Source organism: Pristiophorus japonicus, chromosome 5 (assembly GCF_044704955.1).
Source record: "Pristiophorus japonicus isolate sPriJap1 chromosome 5, sPriJap1.hap1, whole genome shotgun sequence".
NCBI classification, from domain to species: Eukaryota; Metazoa; Chordata; class Chondrichthyes; family Pristiophoridae; genus Pristiophorus; species Pristiophorus japonicus.
The window spans coordinates 79,986,467-80,001,589 of record NC_091981.1 but is presented as its reverse complement, the minus strand read 5'-3'; the positions used below and the strand labels follow the sequence as shown (position 1 = coordinate 80,001,589).

Genomic DNA, 15,123 nt, shown 5'->3' with positions numbered 1-15,123 from the left:
GTTATCTATTTCACTTCAAAGCAGCAGATTCTGCTCCCACTAACCTTTTCTGAAATGGAGCACTGTGTTTCTTTGATAGCCTATATCTTTGAGTGCCCAAATGTTATTAAAGCCCACTGGCAAACGTTTTGAAGTCTAGATCTGTAAACATTTAGGGCTTTTGTTGCAGTGTGGCATGGCTACAAGAAAATCCACACAAATGTAATGAACACAACAAAATCTTGCTGCATTGGAATGTTTCAGAAACATGGGGCTAGACTTTCCACTTTTTTTGCATCGCTATTGCCCACTCAATGTCCATTTTAACGCTGAGATAAGGTCTAACACCCAGATATCGCCCATTTAGGCACAAAATGGAAAATAACGCCCACTTATCGCCCAACGTTACTTTCGGCATGTACTTAATGGCAAGAAATAATAATACCGCCCACCCACTTTTTTTTGGTGTTAAGATCAGAATGGGCGAAATTAACATCCAAAATATCGCCGAGCGTTACTTTCGGCATGTAATTAACGGCAAGATTTAACACTACCGCTCGCCCACTTTTTTTTGTCGTAAAGATCAGAATTGCCGAAACTAACGCCCAAAATATCGCCGAGCGTGACTTTCGGCACCTCGCACACATATCGCCGAAAATATTTATCACCGACAAAACCGCTGTGAAAAAGTTACACTCATCTGAACTAATCACAGCGGTATGAACGCCATCTTGTAAATCGCAGGTTGCTTCATTTAAAAGGCTGCTTCAACTCCTGGGGAGTTTTAATGTACTGTGGAGTTCTTTTAAGGTGATTTGAACATCTGAACAAACATCTTATACTGTGGACAATTGGAATTTAGTTTAGGTATCTTAGTGGGAAAAATTATTGTTTGTGAACAATAGGTATAATACTGATAGTTATTGGAATGGGGCCTGCATGCTGCAGACTAGAGATGGCAGAAGGTATATTCAACAGCATATGTGCCCAATCTAAGATGTGCCAGACTGCTGAGGAGGACGAGAACTTACACCCCACGCACTTACAGGGAGAAGCGGTCTTACGTGAACTTGTCCGATAATACGTGCCTTAGGAGACTGCTCTTCCACAAAGAGGTTATCAGTAAGATATGCCAGCTCATCAGGGGAGATGTGCAGCCTGCCAGCACCATCAGGACCACACTGTCCATCGAGGTCAAGGTCACTGTGGCACTTTCCTTCTATGCATCGGGTTCCTTTCAGGCCTCAGCTGGCGACATTTGCGCTACATCTCAGCATGCCACACATTGTTGCATTCGACAGGCCACTGAAGCCCTTTATGCATGCAGGATGGACTTTATCAGCTTCCGTATGACCAGGGAGGCTCAGACTGAGAGGACTCTAGGATTCTACCGAATTGCTAACTTCCCCAAGGCGCACATCGCCATGCGGGCACCTTTTCAGGATGCAGAGGTTTTTTGGAACCAAAAGGGATTCCACTCCCTGAATGTGCAACTCGTTGTCGACCACCAGCAAATTATTATGGTAGTAAATGCAAAATTTCCAGGCAGCATCCATGACGCTCACATCCTGCGTGAGAGCACTGTATCTGATATGTTTACCAGTCAACCACAAGGTCAATGCTGGATGCTTGGTGACAAAGGGATATGGCCTCGCCACCTGGCTGATGACCCCCCCCCCTCCCTGCTGCGTAACACTCAGACAGAAGCCGAGAAAGCGATACAACGAGAGCCACAGCGCCACATGGAATATCATCGAGAAAACCACTGGAGTGCTTAAGCAGCGCTTTAGATGCTTGGACCACTTGGGAGGCGACTTACAATACCACCCTGAGCAGGTAGCTCAATTTGTGGTGGTGTGTTCCATGCTGCACAACTTGGCTATCAGGAGGGGACAAGAATTGCCAGAAGGGACTGATAGTCCACCTCAGGAGAGGAAGAGAAGGACGAGGAGGTGGACGCTGACCTCGGGCTAGACAATCAGGCTGATGCTGAAACCATGCCCCCGCCCCCTTCTAGATAGCAGGAAAGGGCCTGTGGTGGCTACATAGCTGCAAGACTCTTATGTCAGCAGCTCATAAATGAGCGCTTTGCTTGAAATAATGTTGCTGGTATTTACAAAGCTGCAACACTGCTGTGTCTGCAGCTCATACGTCAGTGGTGTGCATAACCTTGGTGACAGTTAAAGTTTAAGTTGATTCATGTTAAGTTTAATTATCCCCTTTTATGTTAAGGAATCACCAGTGTGTAATGGTGCAGCTATCTGAAACAATGTTAAATAAAAACCATTTAATGAGAAAATTTGTATGAAATAATAATTCTAACTGTAAAAAACACCCCAAACCACTCCACAACAAATTTATAGCATTTAGATCAATAAAATGGTCAACATTTCCAACAACACAGAACACAAATGCAAAACAACAAGGTAGCCCCCTCACCCTTGCCCCAAACCTCCCAACAAAATAGCACCAACAACATAAAAATATGACCAAGGCAACACCTGCGGCCATGCACCTCACTTTCCTTCACCGCCGCCCCCCCCCCCCCCCCCGCTTCTCCTCCCCACCTCTACCCCTTCCCCTCCTAACTCCAAGTCGCCTGGCCGAGGAATTCCTCAGGCGCTGCTTCATTAGGGGGGATGACGGCAGAACCGCTGCTTGAACGGAAAGGGGAGAGGACGGTCCCGAGGTTGGAACATGCTCTGAGCCAAAAGCAAGATCTTCCTCCTGGCTCTCGTGTCATTGGCAATGGGGGTGCGGCACCATGGGGTGCACTGCCACGCTCCGAGACCACTAGGAGGCTTCTGCCACCTGTGCTCTTGGCTATCACTTCCAGGGCCTCCGCCATCCGGGGCACATACTCTGTCATGGTGGTGGACATGCTGGCCAGCTGTTGGAACATGCCCCCCATTGTCTGGAGGATCTGCTGACCTATCTCAACACTCCTCCTGGACAAGTCTACCATATCCCCGCTCAGATCTGCCACTCATGGAGCAGACCTGCCACGTCGAACCAATCTGCGCTTGGTCAGCGCCGTCCTGGAGACAGTTCAGGTGCCCTGTGACAAGGTGCTTGGGCCCGGTATCTCCACGGTGGAGGTGGGAATGGCCGCATGAACACTAGATGTCTTTGGTGTGGACTGCATTATGGAGCTTGGCGATGCAGGCTCCTCAAAGTCAGCACTATCATCCATGGAGAAGGGACCCAGTAGATCCACGGGCGACAATCGGGGCTCCTCAGCATCAGATGGAGGATTGTCCGGCGAGTCTGGCCCCGTGCCCCCAGCTTCTGAGCTCAGTGTTCTTGCATGGGGCCGCGCTGCTGGCTGAGCTGCAAAATATAAATGAGGTTATTAGAGGAGAAAGGGGATGCTAGGGTCACAAGGTGATTCCAGCGCTACTCAGTATATGCACGACAAAAGCACCACCACTATCAAAATCACCAGTGACATCACATTTCATGACCACCACCAAATTCTGCATTGCAATGATTCTCATGAGGCCATCATTATTTAGATAACACTTTTATCATTCATCTATCATATATTATTGGTTGGATATGAGTGGGTGTGGCACCTATTGACTTTACATCACGCAATGGTGTATACTTTACTCATGTGGCATCACATCAGGTTCTGCTGCTGCTTGCGTGGCCGACTAGGGGTGGCTCCCCACTAGTGCCAGCACCCGCTTCCAGATGTCGGTGAGGTCGCTGATGACTGGTGGCCCCCCACCCGTTCGCCTCTACTCGGCCCTATTCCTCGAAAGCTTCTTCTGTAAAAGATAACACCAGCACGACATGGCATGAGATCATTGCGTGAGATCATTGCTCGGTACTGTCACAGAGACTTATACAACACATAACCGACAGATGCAATCATGTTTATTATGAAAATTATCATTCTTTACCTAAAGACGTACACCGTGAACGCAGGCCTTGAGTACATCTTAGGATAGTTAACATCCCCTACTATTACTACCCTATTGTAAAATTATTTTAAGCTTTTCAAAAATTGTATCATTCTGCATGTATTCACAGTTGAGTATTTCAACCAGATTTTTGCAGAAGTCTTAATTTGGCTTACTGTTTGTATGATGTCATCACCATCTGTTTATTTTTTTAAGTCAAGATTTCTTTGTATGCAGCCTTTTTGTGTTCATCAAAATAATCAATGTATTTAGCGCCGAAAAACAGGCACTGCACGGTCAAATCTCTAGGCCATATACTTTTACGGTGCAGTAATAAATTTCAAGCAGAACAGGCAAAAAGAAACAAGGCAGAAAAATTTTACATACTCAGAAAAAGCAGGTTACTAAAATGTTCCTGAATACCCCTCTACGATATCTATCCATATGTTTTGTTTGTCAAAATATTTCACTTTTATATAGTACTTTTTCATTCTCCATTGTAATAAGAGGTACATTCTGTTTCGTTTTAAGGCTGCGGGTTTCCATGGGTAAGATTAACATTTCCTTTAGGATTTGTAAATGTACACCTCTTAATTGAAACAAGCTTCTACCAGTTTTCGGGCAAGAATTTTTATGTTTAAAAACAGAAATTGAAAAACCTGTAATAAAGTCTTGTTGTGGTGTTGCCTCAGCATTGGATTGATCATTCAATTTCTGTAGGCATAGAACTTATTAAAATGTTTAATTTCCACAAAACCAGAATTTTCATGGTTGCTTCTGAGTTTTTTCAAAAAATTGACAAAAGATTATTGTGATGGCTGAATTTACCATTTCCATCTCACTGACAATAATTCTACTGCTGTGAACATTCACATAAATGTGTTGTTGGCAGCTGTAGAATTCACAAAGGTCATGAGTGGCTGAAGACAAAACATAAATTCATGATTGTAGACTTCCTAGAGCTTACGAATAACAGGATACAGCATCTGTGGTGATGTGTTCCCTGTTACATGGATTGTTTAAAGGGAAAGGTCCTTCCACTGATTTGTTATTTATAATCCTAAATTATACAAAGGGAGATCGCTTGATAATTACCAATGTCTCTTACTTGCCCTTGTTACCATGATATATGTGTTAAAACTTGCTGGTTAGTGGAAGTCTGGAGGGAAATATTTAGAGTAGCACCCCTGATGTGATATGAAGAAGTCTCTTTCAACAACTACAACTGGCATTATTTATATAGCACACTTAATACAGTGAAACATCCTGTGACATGAATGTCTGTGCGCTGACTGCCTCTAACAATTCTGAAGCAGAAATGAGGGTAACAAAGAACAACTGAGACACAGCAATTAGGGTGCAGATTTATAACATTTTGCTTTGTGCGGCAATTCAGCAAAATACACTTCTCTTTTATTCTGTTGAGAAGTTGCTAATACACAAGTGACATCTTGTGCTTTGGCATGTGAAAATAACAGATGGTAGCTGCATCACAAGGATGTGTGTATATTTTGGATAAAAGCAAATATTATTTGCCAAAAAAACAGGTCTGATTATTATATCAAATAGTCATTTAGTAAAATATAATATTACTATGTGTACATATAAAGCAATACAGATTTACTGTCTGGTTACTAAAAACGCATCTGTGACTAACTGATTTAATTGTTTTTATTTAATGATCCCATCAAGGATAGAATTATAAATTTTATGTGCGTATATATAGGAGAAATTTCCCCTTTTTCAGAGGCCTGGGCGGAAGACACTTTTCGCCCGGGGGTGGGGGGGCGCTACCCCATGCTCGGAGACCCCTCATTGCTGCGCGCCGACCACTTGCCGCCCAATCAGGGCGCAATTTCATCCCCATAGTCTTTAAATTTTAAAAAAAATCCCCAAATTCCATCAGCTTTAAGAGTATATTTTAAGTGGAGTAATATGAACATATACGTTATCAGTTCCATACAGAGTAATAAATACCTGGGAGCTAACTGCATGACTAATATAATCCAATGAAGCAATTCAGAAATCATAAACCCTGTAGACAAGGTTTGAGCAGTTTATGGCCATCATCTTAACTCCTTGAGATGAGATTACATCCACAAACTCACTCGCTGGTGTCATATTATACGTACTGTGTGTGTTGTGGAGAAAGGATTATTGTATTTTTATGTCAGCAGTAACTCTTACGTGGGAACTGTGAGTAAACCATTCAGCCTTTCAAGTCTGCTCTGCCATTTTATTAGTTGTATTGTAGGAATCAGAACTTTATCTTCTAATTCCTACAATACAACAGTGACTACACTTCAAAAAGTACTTCATTGGCTATAAAGCACTTTGGGACATCTGGTGGTCATGAAAGTCTTTAATTCCAACTCTCCCGCTCTTTTTTCAATTACTTAAATTCCCTTATTTCCCAAGTAAGTATCTACCTCCCTTTTAAACATCTCAATTCCACATTCTCTCAACACTTTGTGTGAAGACATTTTTCCTGGATTCACTTTTAACTGGATTTGTTCAAATTTTAAGATTGTCATCTTGTTCTGGATTCGCACAAGAGGAAAAAGACATTCCTTATCTACCTTAGCAATTCTTTTCATGATTTTAAACTCTTTGATCAGATCACCCCTTAACCTCCTCATCTCTAGGGAATATAAGCCAAGTTTGTCCAGTCTCTTAACCATAATTAAGTCCTTGAATTCTGATGAACCGTTGCTGATCTTCTCCAAGCTGTTGATGTGGTTATCGCAATCAGATGTGTTGTTTTCCTGTAAATTTTCTCAACACATATTTATATACTGGTTTTAAATAATATTTCTAAAAAAATAGTATTTCTGAGAGATAGCTAACATTTGCACTGTGTATGAGGGAAAATATTTACAAATCTCAAATGTAAAAATGTGCTGTTAAATAAAAAGTCATGGGGCCCAAATTTGGCCGAGCTCGTTTTTCGGCACACTTACCGGAGTTGCGCCGCTTATTTACGTGCCGAGATGCGCCGGAAAAAAATGCTGCAACTTTGGCCACTGCCTGGCCTCTTCACTGCAGCCGCGCAGCGTGGCCAGTAGACTCGGGGGGCGGAGCCAGCGTTCTGCACCGAAAACTGTGCCAGGACTTCTGCACATGCGCAGTGGATAGTGGTAATGTCCGCACATACGCAGTAGCACTGGGAGTTGGCAATGGGCCCTGATGCTTGCCAGGTAGGTCGCTCCCTCCTTCCCTTCCCCCCAAGCCTCTCCGTTGATTTTCAGCCTCCTCTCTGTGGGCCCCGATGCTCGCCAGGTCGCTCCCTCCCTCCGCCCCCTCCCCCCCCCCGCAGCCCCTCCGTTGAATTTCAGCCGGCCAGTTCCATTGCTCCCGCCCCTAGCCCAGGCCGAGTGGCCTCCTATTGCGTTGCCCCGACCCTAGCCCAGGCTGAGTGCAGAAAGCTGCATTGCATTTTGAAGATGAAGGTAGGAATTTAATTTTTTATTTCTTATTTTAACTGTGCGAAGGAAGGATGGCTGTTCCCTAAAGCTTGGTTGGTTCAGGTCCACGTCCTCTCCGCTTCCCATCCCTATCCCAGGCCGAATGGCCTCCGATGTACCTACCTGCGCCGATTTCTTTAACTCTCTGCTAGGGTTTTCTGAAGTGGCCACATACGCTGGCCTAAGTAGCAATTATGTACTTTTGAAGTGCAGTCGCTGTTGTAATGTAGGGAAACACAGCTGACAATTTGTGCACAGCAAGGTCCCACAAACAGCAATGAGATAATCAGATAACCTAAAGTACATTTAGCTGTAGCATGTAGGAATTACAATATTACCTTGATTGCACATAAATTTATGGTACAAAACTAATTCCAGACTTGATCTGTACACCTCACTGTGGGCTCAATTTTGGCCAGGAGTTGCTCCATTTTTTTTGGAGTAACCTTTTTCTGGCGTAACTTAAAAATCCCCAGTTTTCCCAATCAATTTGCACCAGCGTAACTCACTTAGTTACGTTTTTATTAAGTTATTTTTTTCTCTCAAAAAGGGGCGTTACCAGCCACCTACGCCAGTTCTGCCCATTTAGGCAACTTTGGCCAGCTAATAGTTACTCCATTACTGCACTTCAAAAGTACATAATTGCTAATGAAGTGTTTTGGGACATCATGATGCGTGAAAGGCACTATAGAAATGCTCGTTTGTTCGTTATTTTACCAGTTAGTTTAAAATATTTTACTTGGGTAGAAGGGCAATGAGTTTAGAAACTGAAAAGACATGCTGGGATTTCTGCAGTACGTTTTCAGGAACATTTTGAGTCCTGTGGAAATAATGAACTCTGCAGAGTGCTGAAGCTATCAGTGATCAATATTTGGGTTAAATATAATGTAAAGAAAAGCAGAATTCATCAACAGAAATTTTCTACGCCACTGCCTCAAAGCTCAGTGTTTGTATCAGATTTGCCAAACTCGTAATTTCTTCAATGTTGATTTGTTTCCCCTTTAAAAAGTTATTTTTTAGTGTTGATGTCCTGAAAATGTTATAGTATTTGTTTACTTTTTAAATAAAGTGCACAAGCACTGTACTATAGAACTGTGAATCTAAGGCCGGAATTTTCTGGGTGGTAACGGGTGCATTCGATGGCGGGTCGGATGGGTCAGGAACCTGCTGTCATCCCGCCCCACGCACCTTTCCCCCAGGCACATCTGTCATCGAGGAGCCAACACGACCATCAGTGGCAGGCGACCCAATTGAGATGATCAATAGCTAGTTGCCAGACCTTTAACATGCTTTTTAAAAAACTTACTTTTTAAATTTAACTGCATGGTCACGGGAACCACGCTGCATGGAAGCACGTCTGTCAACCTGAGGCGGGAGTTTCGTGGCAATTGCTCCAGCTGATTAACTCACTGTAAGCCACTTCCAAAGGTGCACACAAATCTGTCCAAGATCGGAAAGTGTTGAAAATAAATATTTTTATGTTTAACACTACATTAACAGAAACTTTACATGAACATTGAATAAAATACCCAAGTGACTATCCTTGTGTGTTGTTAGTAAAACTTCGACCCAAGAAAAATATTTTAAACTAACTGGTAAAATATCGAACGAACGAGCATTTCTATAGTGCCTTTCACGACGTCAAGATGTCCCAAAAAGCTTCATAGGCAATTATGATTGCACTAGGATGAGGGTGAGTGGGAGACATGGCTAGTGAGACGGGGATGTGATAATATAGAGAGAGAGCGAGATGGATGGACATACAAGGTATGTTGGTATGAGTAAGGATGTACAGAAGTAGGGTTGGGAAGGCAAAGTGATGGGGATGTGCTGAGAGGCACAGCAGGATGAGGTTAAGTGTGGCTTGGTACTAACGTTTCCCTATTGAGATCATTGAAAGGTTTGCAGCACTGCACCCAGGTCCTCCTGACCACATCCCTGCTTGTGACCTCGCAATCTGCAACCATGCTGTTTTGGTCTCTTGGGGAGGTCACTTCAACCCCCCACCCACCTTATTGGAATGGAAGAGGACCTCCCTGCGATCTCTGACTCCCTCCAGAAGCATTTGGAGGGAGTCATCAGAGAACTTGGGTGCAGCTCTCTGCCTTTGTGCAGTCATTGTCAGTGTTTGCAGCACTCCAATGCAGTAGTGCACTAACAGCACTATGTTAGATTAAATGTCAAATCTAATGTGGCTATTGTCCCTTTAAAGATCCTGGCTGAAAACATGCCATGAATGATGTCACCAGACCTGCTCCATTTAATTGGGCCGGGTAACGCGCTGGGCGAGCTTAATAGGCCCTATTAACATAAGTTCATTTTCAGCAACAAGGTCGCAACCCGTCCACACCAGACCCGCCAAGATAGGCAAAATTCTGGCCTAAGGTTTACACTAGCAATTCTGAACAGGTCCAACTTCAGATCTTAGCGATACCATCTATTGAGCGATTTCAAGAGGCGGTCAGTTACATCTCAGAATGCAAGTAGGGAAAATTGAAAGGTGCCTCATCCTAGTCGACCTTGCACATCTCTTTGTGGTTAGCTTGAGAGCGGTAATGATAGGGATGTAAGAGCTGATCATTTGCCTGTCCTCAGGATCAGTGCATACTAAGTCTTAAAAGAGGGGAAATACATTTTTAAAAAAGGTTAAAAAAATATAATTTTTTTCACCATAATTACAAAATAGTGTTTGTTAAATTAATTGGTCATTTTATTTTTCAGAGCAGACCAAGGTCGCCTTCTCAACTACATAATCGAGTGGGGGAATCTGACTGAAGAGAAGGTGGCATCATACCTCCAAGAGACTCTGGAAGCCGTGCAGTATCTACACAACTGCAGAATAGCTCACCTAGATATAAAGGTTGGTGATATCAGCTCACTCCAACAGCTTTGTAAAATTCATATCTCAAAGAGTGGTCATTGTTTTTACTGATGCACTACACTGCTGTTAATCATTACTGACATATCTTGCAAATAATGAGAATAATTTCGTTCTTTTACTTTGAATTTCTGTAAGGTGTCAAATTTCTCTATGGCACAGTGTTATGGCACAGTGTTTACATAAGAATTAGGAGCAGGAGTAGGCCATTCGTCCCCCCAAGCCTGCTCCGCCATTCAATAAGATCATGGCTGATCTTCTACCTCAACTACACTTTCCTGCACTGTCTCCATATCCTTTGATTCACTTAATATTCAAAAATCTATTGATCTCTGCCTTGAATATATTCAAACACTGAACCTCCACAGCCCTCTGGGGTACAGAATTCCAAAGATTCACCACCCTCTGAGTGAAGACGTTTCTCCTCATCTCAGTCCTAAATGGCCAACCCCTTATTCTGAGACTGTGACCGCTGGTTCTAGACTCCCCAGCCAGGAGAAACATTCTCCCTGCATCTTCCTTGTCAAGCCCTGTAAGAATTTTGTATGTTTTAATGAGATCACCTCTCATTCTTCTAAACTCTAGACAATATAGACCTAGTCTACTCAATCTTTCTTCATAGGACAATCTCCCCCCCCCCACCCCCCCACCCCAGGAATCAATCTGGTGAACCTATTTTCTATGTTTACATTCCCACCTAGCTTTGTATCATAGAAACATAGAAACATAGAAAATAGGTGCAGGAGCAGGCCATTCAGCCCTTCTAGCGTGCACCACCATTCAATGAGTTCATGGCTGAACATGAAACTTCAGTACCCCCTTCCTGCTTTCTCGCCATAACCCTTGATCCCCCAAGTAGTAAGGACTTCATCTAACTCCCTTTTGAATATATTTAGTGAATTCGCCTCAACTACTTTCTGTGGCAGAGAATTCCACAGGTTCACCATTCTCTGGGTGAAGACGTTTCTCCTCATCTCGGTCCTAAATGGCTTACCCCTTATCCTCAGACTGTGACCCCTGGTTCTGGACTTCCCCAACATTGGGAACATTCTTCCTGCATCTAACCTGTCTAAACCCGTCAGAATTTTAAACGTTTCTATGAGGTCCCCTCTCATTCTTCTGAACTCCAGTGAATACAAGCCCAGTTGATCCAGTCTTTCTTGATAGGTCAGTCCCGCCATCCCGGGAATCAGTCTGGTGAATCTTCGCTGCACTCCCTCAATAGCAAGAATGTCCTTCCTCAAGTTAGGAGACCAAAACTGTACACAATACTCCAGGTGTGGCCTCACCAAGGCCCTGTACAACTGTAGCAACACCTCCCTGCCCCTGTATTCCAAATCCCCTCGCTATGAAGGCCAACATGCCATTTGCTTTCTTAACCGCCTGCTGTACCTGCATGCTAACCTTCAATGACTGATGTACCATGACACCCAGGTCTCGTTGCACCTTCCCTTTTCCTAATCTGTCACCATTCAGATAATTGTCTCTCTGTTTTTACCACCAAAGTGGATAACCTCACATTTATCCACATTATACTTCATCTGCCATGCATTTGCCCACTCACCTAACCTATCCAAGTCACTCTGCAGCCTCATAGCATCCTCCTCGCAGCTCACACTGCCACCCAACTTAGTGTCATCCGCAAATTTGGAGATACTGCATTTAATCCCCTCGTCTAAATCATTAATGTACAATGTAAACAGCTGGGGTCCCAGCACAGAACCTTGCGGCACCCCACTAGTCACTGCCTGCCATTCTGAAAAGTACCCGTTTACTCCTACTCTTTGCTTCCTGTCTGACAACCAGTTCTCAATCCACGTCAGCACACTACCCCCAATCCCATGTGCTTTAACTTTGCACATTAATCTCTTGTGTGGGACCTTGTCGAAAGCCTTCTGAAAGTCCAAATATACCACATCAACTGGTTCTCCTTTGTCCACTTTACTGGAAACATCCTCAAAAAATTCCAGAAGATTTGTCAAGCATGATTTCCCTTTCACAAATCCATGCTGACTTGGACCTATCATGTCACCATTTTCCAGATGCACTGCTATGACATCCTTAATAATTGATTCCATCATTTTACCCACTACTGAGGTCAGGCTGACCAGTCTATAATTCCCTGTTTTCTCTCTCCCTCCTTTTTTAAAAAGTGGGGTTACATTGGCTACCCTCCACTCCATAGGAACTGATCCAGAGTCAATGGAATGTTGGAAAATGACTGTCAATGCATCCGCTATTTCCAAGGCCACTTCCTTAAGTACTCTGGGATGCAGTCCATCAGGCCCTGGGGATTTATCGGCCTTCAATCCCATCAATTTCCCCAACACAATTTCCCGACTAATACAGATTTCCTTCAGTTCCCCCTCCTTACTAGACCCTCTGACCCCTTTTATATCCGGAAGGTTGTTCGTGTCCTCCTTCGTGAATACCGAACCAAAGTACTTGTTCAATTGGTCTGCCATTTCTTTGTTCCCCGTTATGACTTCCCCTGATTCTGACTGCAGGGGACCTACGTTTGTCTTTACTAACCTTTTTCTCTTTACATACCTATAGAAACTTTTGCAATCCACCTTAATGTTCCCTGCAAGCTTCTTCTCGTACTCCATTTTCCCTGCCCTAATCAAACCCTTTGTCCTCCTTTGCTGAGTTCTAAATTTCTCCCAGTCCCCAGGTTCGCTGCTATTTCTGGCCAATTTGTATGCCACTTCCTTGGCTTTAATACTATCCCTGATTTCCCTAGATAGCCACGGTTGAGCCACCTTCCCTTTTTTATTTTTACGCCAGACAGGAATGTACAATTGTTGTAATTCATCCATGCGGTCTCTAAATGTCTGCCATTGCCCATCCACAGTCAACCCCCTAAGTATCATTCGCCAATCTATCCTAGCCAATTCACGCCTCATACCTTCAAAGTTACCCTTCTTTAAGTTCTGGACCATGGTCTCTGAATTTACTGTTTCATTCTCCATCCTAATGCAGAATTCCACCATATTATGGTCACTCTTCCCCAAGGGGCCTCGCACAATGAGATTGCTAATTAATCCTCTCTCATTACACAACACCCAGTCTAAGATGGCCTCCCCCCTAGTTGGTTCCTCAACATATTGGTCTAGAAAACCATCCCTTATGCACTCCAGGAAATCCTCCTCCACCGTATTGCTTCCAGTTTGGCTAGCCCAATCTATGTGCATATTAAAGTCACCCATTATAACTGCTACACCTTTATTGCATGCACCCCTAATTTCCTGTTTGATGCCCTCCCCAACATCCCTATTACTGTTTGGAGATCTGTACACAACTCCTACTAACGTTTTTTGCCCTTTGGTGTTCTGCAGCTCTACCCATATAGATTCCACATCATCCAAGCTAATGTCTTTCCTAACTATTGCATTAATCTCCTCTTTAACCAACAATGCTACCCCACCTCCTTTTCCTTTTATTCTATCCTTCCTGAATGTTGAATACCCCAGAATGTTGAGTTCCCAGCCCTGATCATCCTGGAGCCACGTCTCCGTAATCCCAATCACATCATATTTATTAACATGTATTTGCACAATTAATTCATCCACCTTATTGCGGATACTCCTTGCATTAAGACACAAAGCCTTCAGGCTTGTTTTTTTAACACCCTTTGTCCTTTTAGAATTTTGCTGTGGCCCTTTTTGTTCTTTGCCTTGGGTTTCTCCGCCCTCCACTTTTCCTCATCTCCTTTCTGTCTTTTGCTTTTGCCTCCTTTTTGTTTCCCTCTGTCTCCCTGCATTGGTTCCCATCCCCCTGCCACATTAGTTTAAATCCTCCCCAACAGCACTAGCAAACACTCCACCTAGGACATTGGTTCCGGTCCTGCCCAGGTGCAGACCGTCCGGTTTGTACTGGTCCCACCTCCCCCAGAACCGGTCCCAATGCCCCAGGAATTTGAATCCCTCCCTGCTGCACCACTGCTCAAGCCACGTATTCATCTGCGCTATCCTGCGATTCCTACTCTGACTATCACGTGGCACTGGTAGCAATCCCGAGATTACTACTTTTGAGGTCCTACTTTTTAATTTAGCTCCTAGCTCCTTAAATTCGTTTCGTAGGACCTCATCCCTTTTTTTACCTATGTCGTTGGTACCAATGTGCACCACGACAACTGGCTGTTCTCTCTCCCATTTCAGAATGTCCTGCACCCGCTCCGAGACATCCTTGACCCTTGCACCAGGGAGGCAACATACCACCCTGGAGTCTCGGACGCGGCCGCAGAAATGTCTATCTATTCCCCTCACCATTGAATCCCCTATCACTATTGCTGTCCCACTCTTTTTCTTGCCCTTTTTCAGCAAACTAGGATATATTACATTTGGTCCCCTGATCCAAATCAATGATATAGATTGTGAATAGCAGGTGCCCAAGCACTGATCCTTGCAGCACCCCACTAGTTACATCATGCCAACCTGAAAATGACCCCTTTATTTCCACCGTTTTCTGTCCATTAACCAATCCTCAATCCATGCTAGTATATTTCCCCCAATCCCATGAGCCTTAATTTTGTTTAATAACTGCTGTATGGCACCTTATCGAATGCCTTCTGAAAATCCAAGTACACCACATCCACTGGTTCCCCCTTATCTATTCTACTAGTTACAACCTCAAAAAACTCTTAACAGATTTGTGAAACATGATTTCCCTTTCATAAATCCGTGTTGTGGAATGGTAGGATATGGGTTAACATTCTCAGTTGCCAACTTCAGTCATGCATTGCAAGAAAGTGCTAAGTAAGGGCCAGGTACCTCTGTCGAGAAGAATGGGAAACCAGAGGAAAGGTCTCCCACAATTACTCTGATTTTGCAGAGGCAATGGCAGAAACCTGGGTTCCCCCATCTTATGCAGAGATAATGTGTAGCACAAGTCC

General features: G+C 43.8%; 1 protein-coding gene across 3 annotated transcripts in view; it reads left to right on the top strand.

Moving 5' to 3' along the window:
• The window catches only part of LOC139264385 (triple functional domain protein), a 760,938-nt gene that overhangs the window by 735,298 nt on the left and 10,517 nt on the right, over positions 1-15,123 (top strand). For all 3 annotated transcript variants that reach the window (XM_070880754.1, XM_070880753.1, XM_070880752.1), the window contains one exon: positions 10,073-10,211. In XM_070880754.1, coding sequence (XP_070736855.1) covers positions 10,073-10,211 — 139 coding nt within the window. The remainder of the gene's footprint in view (positions 1-10,072; positions 10,212-15,123) is intronic.